This window comes from Neomonachus schauinslandi, chromosome 6, assembly GCF_002201575.2.
Source record: "Neomonachus schauinslandi chromosome 6, ASM220157v2, whole genome shotgun sequence".
Taxonomy (NCBI): Eukaryota; Metazoa; Chordata; class Mammalia; order Carnivora; family Phocidae; genus Neomonachus; species Neomonachus schauinslandi.
Window position 1 is genome coordinate 148,104,487 of NC_058408.1, and position 3,429 is coordinate 148,107,915.

Sequence of the window (3,429 nt, forward strand, 5' to 3'; positions counted from 1 at the left end):
GCCAGCAGGTAGCGCTTGGGCCGGGCGCGGGGCGGCGGGCGCGGCGGGGGCCCGGGGGCCGGGGGCGGCAGGGGCCGCGTGTCGGGGACGCCGCAGCGCGGCCTGTTCATGGCCGCCAGCGTGGCCGCGTCCAGCCGCCCGCTCGCCGGCAGCGCGTTGACCTTCTGGAACCTGCGCACGGCCTCGGCCAGGGCGGTGGCCCGGGGGCCCGCGCGCCGCGCGTCGGGTCTGGGACCCCGGGGCCCTGGCCCGGGGGGCGCGTCGGCCCAGCCGTACTTGGACAGGAATCGCTGCGGAAGAGAGAGGTCCCGACCCGCGGGGCGGGGGTCGCGCACTGAGCGGCTAGGACGCGGCGTGTGTTTGTGTCACGTACTAGGTTTCTGCGGGAGACAGGACGCGCCAGGCCCGTAGGCCCTCACGCGGGTCTGCGCTCGCTGTGCGCACATTTCTAGTGGGTGGTTATCGTTGTCTGGGGGAGGCCCCTCACCTCAGGCGGTGTGGCCGCCTTGCACGTGCCTGCGTGTGCGCGTGTCCGCGAGTGTAGGTGCCCCCCGATGGTGTGCACGGGCCCGCGTGCCCGCGCGTGCACGTGTCTTGTGTGCACGCGCCTGCAGCTGCACGCGCCCGCGTGTGCTCGTGAGTGGCCGGTGCCGCGGGGGCTCCTACCTGCGCAGCGACGGGGTCCGCGATGGGCTGGGCCCGGCGCAGCGGGGCGGGCTCCGCGTCCGAGCGGTCCCGGCTGTGGAAAAGGGGCTCGGGCCCGGCGGGCCGCGGGGCAGCGAGCCAGCAGAGCAGCAGGGCCCGACGGACGACGGAGGCGGCCAGCATGGCCCCGGCTGAGCCCCGCGCCCCCGCCTCGCCACCGTCCGTCCCGTCTCCCTCCCGAGGCGCAGGCCCCCGGACGCTTTTATATACGCAGCCCCGGGGCGGCGCGCGTTTCCAAGGCCTTCTCACCCAGGCCTGAAGTGTGCCCACCGGGAGGCCCGGCCGGGCCTGGACGCGCAGCCCTTTGAAGACCCCAGGAGCACGCTTCTTGCTGGGGCGAGAATGTTTGCGGCACCCGCGGGTAATTACATCCCGACCTGGCAGCCACCTGCTCATTCCATTTCTGTGGTGGCGGGCTCGTGGGCAGGCTGCCGCCGAGTGAGCTGCGGCTGGGCCTGGTGGCGGAGGCGCAGAGCCTCGCCCTCACAGCCTGCTGGGGCCCGCCGCACCTGCGGCCTCACCGCCTGAGCCTCCGTTTGCTCAGTTTGCGTCCGTTTTCTTTCTTGGTCAGCTAGGGTTGGGGATGATTTGTGTCTCTGATCTCTTGTTGTTGTTGTTTTAAATAAAGGCAATAATCAGTATAGGAAGGTGTAAATTTCGGAGGAAATCCAGTGATTCAGATGGTAACATTTTGGTGAACATTCTTGTGGATCCATGTATTGTGTACGTGCACAGGGAAGGATTTGTGTGTGGATGATTTTATATAAGTTATATTCTCTATGCTATTGCCACGAACTCAGTGGAAGGTCATGGATGCCTTTTTGTGTTCGTGAATGTAGGTATTTACCATCCTAGTTAATGGCTGTGTGGTGTTCGAGTCTGTGGGCCAGGGATTTGTACATGAGGATAAAGTAGAATCACCTGAAGTTCTAGAACTGCCCCTCTCCGTTCCCCCTCATGAAGGAGTCTACTGGAGGAGGGACAGGGGGAGAAAAAATAAGCTCAGCTGCCTGGAATTTGTAACTGGTCACGTCCAGGGAGCCTGAGGGAAGGGAGTAAGGCCCTTCAGGCACTAGGGCTGCAGGTGAGCGCCTGGAGTGCCAACGTCACAGGTCTGATCACAGCAGGGGTGCTGGTGTGGGGGTGTCCTTTAGCTACTCATTCATCCTTCAAATACTCCTTACTGTTCTAGGGACAGGGAATACGGAAATGAACATGATGGACTCATTCTTTGCCCTCATGGAACTTACATTCTAAGTGGAGGAGATGGACAATAAACAAGACAATGAATGAAAAATTCAAATAGCAACAGGGACTAAGAATGTAGATCAGGAAAGTGAGTGCCTTGGAGGTGGGGAGTCAATATTAAGGTGGCCAGGAAAGACCTCTTGCAAAGATGAAAAGTAAGCAATGAAAGAAAAGTAAGAGGGACAGTGTCACATGTGATTGGGGATTCATGGGTGGTGTGGGCAAAGGAAAGGACAAGTGCAAAGGCCCTGGGGCAGGACCCAGCACCTGCAGAATAACAGAGGGCAGTGTGGTAGATGTCAGTGAGGGGGCGGGAGGAGGGAGGTGAGGATGGAAAAGAGCGTGGATGGGAAGATGATGAAGGACCTGGAGGTCAGATAATTTGGACTCCACCCTAAGTTTAGTGGTGATATTTTGAGCAGGAGAGTGACTTTATTGATTCATTATTTAAAGAATCAACCTGGGGCGCCTGGCTGGCTCAGAGGAGCAGGTGATCCTTGATCTTGGGGTTGTAAGTTCAAATCCCACGTTGGGTGTAGAGATTACCTAACTAAATACATAAACTTAAAAGAATCCTCCCAGCTGCTCTATGGAAGATAGATAAAAAGGGGGGCATCCCAGAGACAGGTGTAGACTGCATCCTCTGGCCTGGCAGTCCCTCCGGGGTGCCCCAGCAGCCCTTCTGTGCCGGGTTGGTCTGATGGCCCTGTAGCCTGAGACCCCTCATGGGGCTCCAGGATATTGGGGTTTCTGGACAGGGCACAGTACTAGACTGTGACCCAGGGGGATCTGTTCCTAGTGAGGTCCCTGGAGCAGGTGTTTGGCCTCACACCCATGCTGCAGTGACAGGGCCAGCCCCAGTGGCATCAGGGTATTGTGCTCACAGGGAGCTTGGATACCTGTCAAGCTACCTGCACAGCCCCACTCAGTTCCTGTCAGCTCAGAGGTATTTGGGGCCGGCCACGTATCAGGTGGGGACACAAGAGTGAGCGGGGGGTGGGGGGCATGACTATGGAGTGGGGCCTGTTGGTTCGAAACCCTCCCAGGGCTGTCCAGGTGTAATGGGTGCCTGCACCCGCCTGCCAGATCTTGAAAGTTTATCAAGAGGCCCTACCTGGGCTCAGTCCCATAAATTCTGCAGGTGTTTTCAACACCACATCACCTTTCAAGGCTGTGTCCTTGGAACAGCTTCTGGGAGCAGGAAAGGCAAGCAGAACAGAACCCACATTCCAAGGACTGGGAGGGGGTGAGGAGCATCGGCGTGCCCAGGTCCAGCTCACGGGTCAGTCGGCAGTCACGTCTTTTAGATGACCTTCCCTGGCAGGGCCCTTCTGATTACGAAGGGCCGCTCACCCTCAGCTGTGTCCACAGACCCCCGCTGCTCCCCTGTCTCCTATGGACGTGCTCTCCTAGCCCCCCGAACCAGCAGCACTGGCTTCCAGCAGTCCGAGGTCAGTCCTGCGGCCGGGGAGGGCA

General features: G+C 60.0%; 1 protein-coding gene across 1 annotated transcript in view; it reads right to left on the bottom strand.

The window, feature by feature from the left end:
• The window catches only part of MMP21 (matrix metallopeptidase 21), a 7,008-nt gene extending 6,180 nt beyond the window's left edge, over positions 1 to 828 (bottom strand). The window contains exons 1-2 of the mRNA XM_021703837.1: positions 667 to 828; positions 3 to 290 (exon numbers count right to left, since the gene is read on the bottom strand). Of these exons, the coding sequence (XP_021559512.1) occupies positions 3 to 290; positions 667 to 828 (450 nt within the window). The remainder of the gene's footprint in view (positions 1 to 2; positions 291 to 666) is intronic.
• Between the last annotated feature and the right edge of the window lie 2,601 nt (positions 829 to 3,429).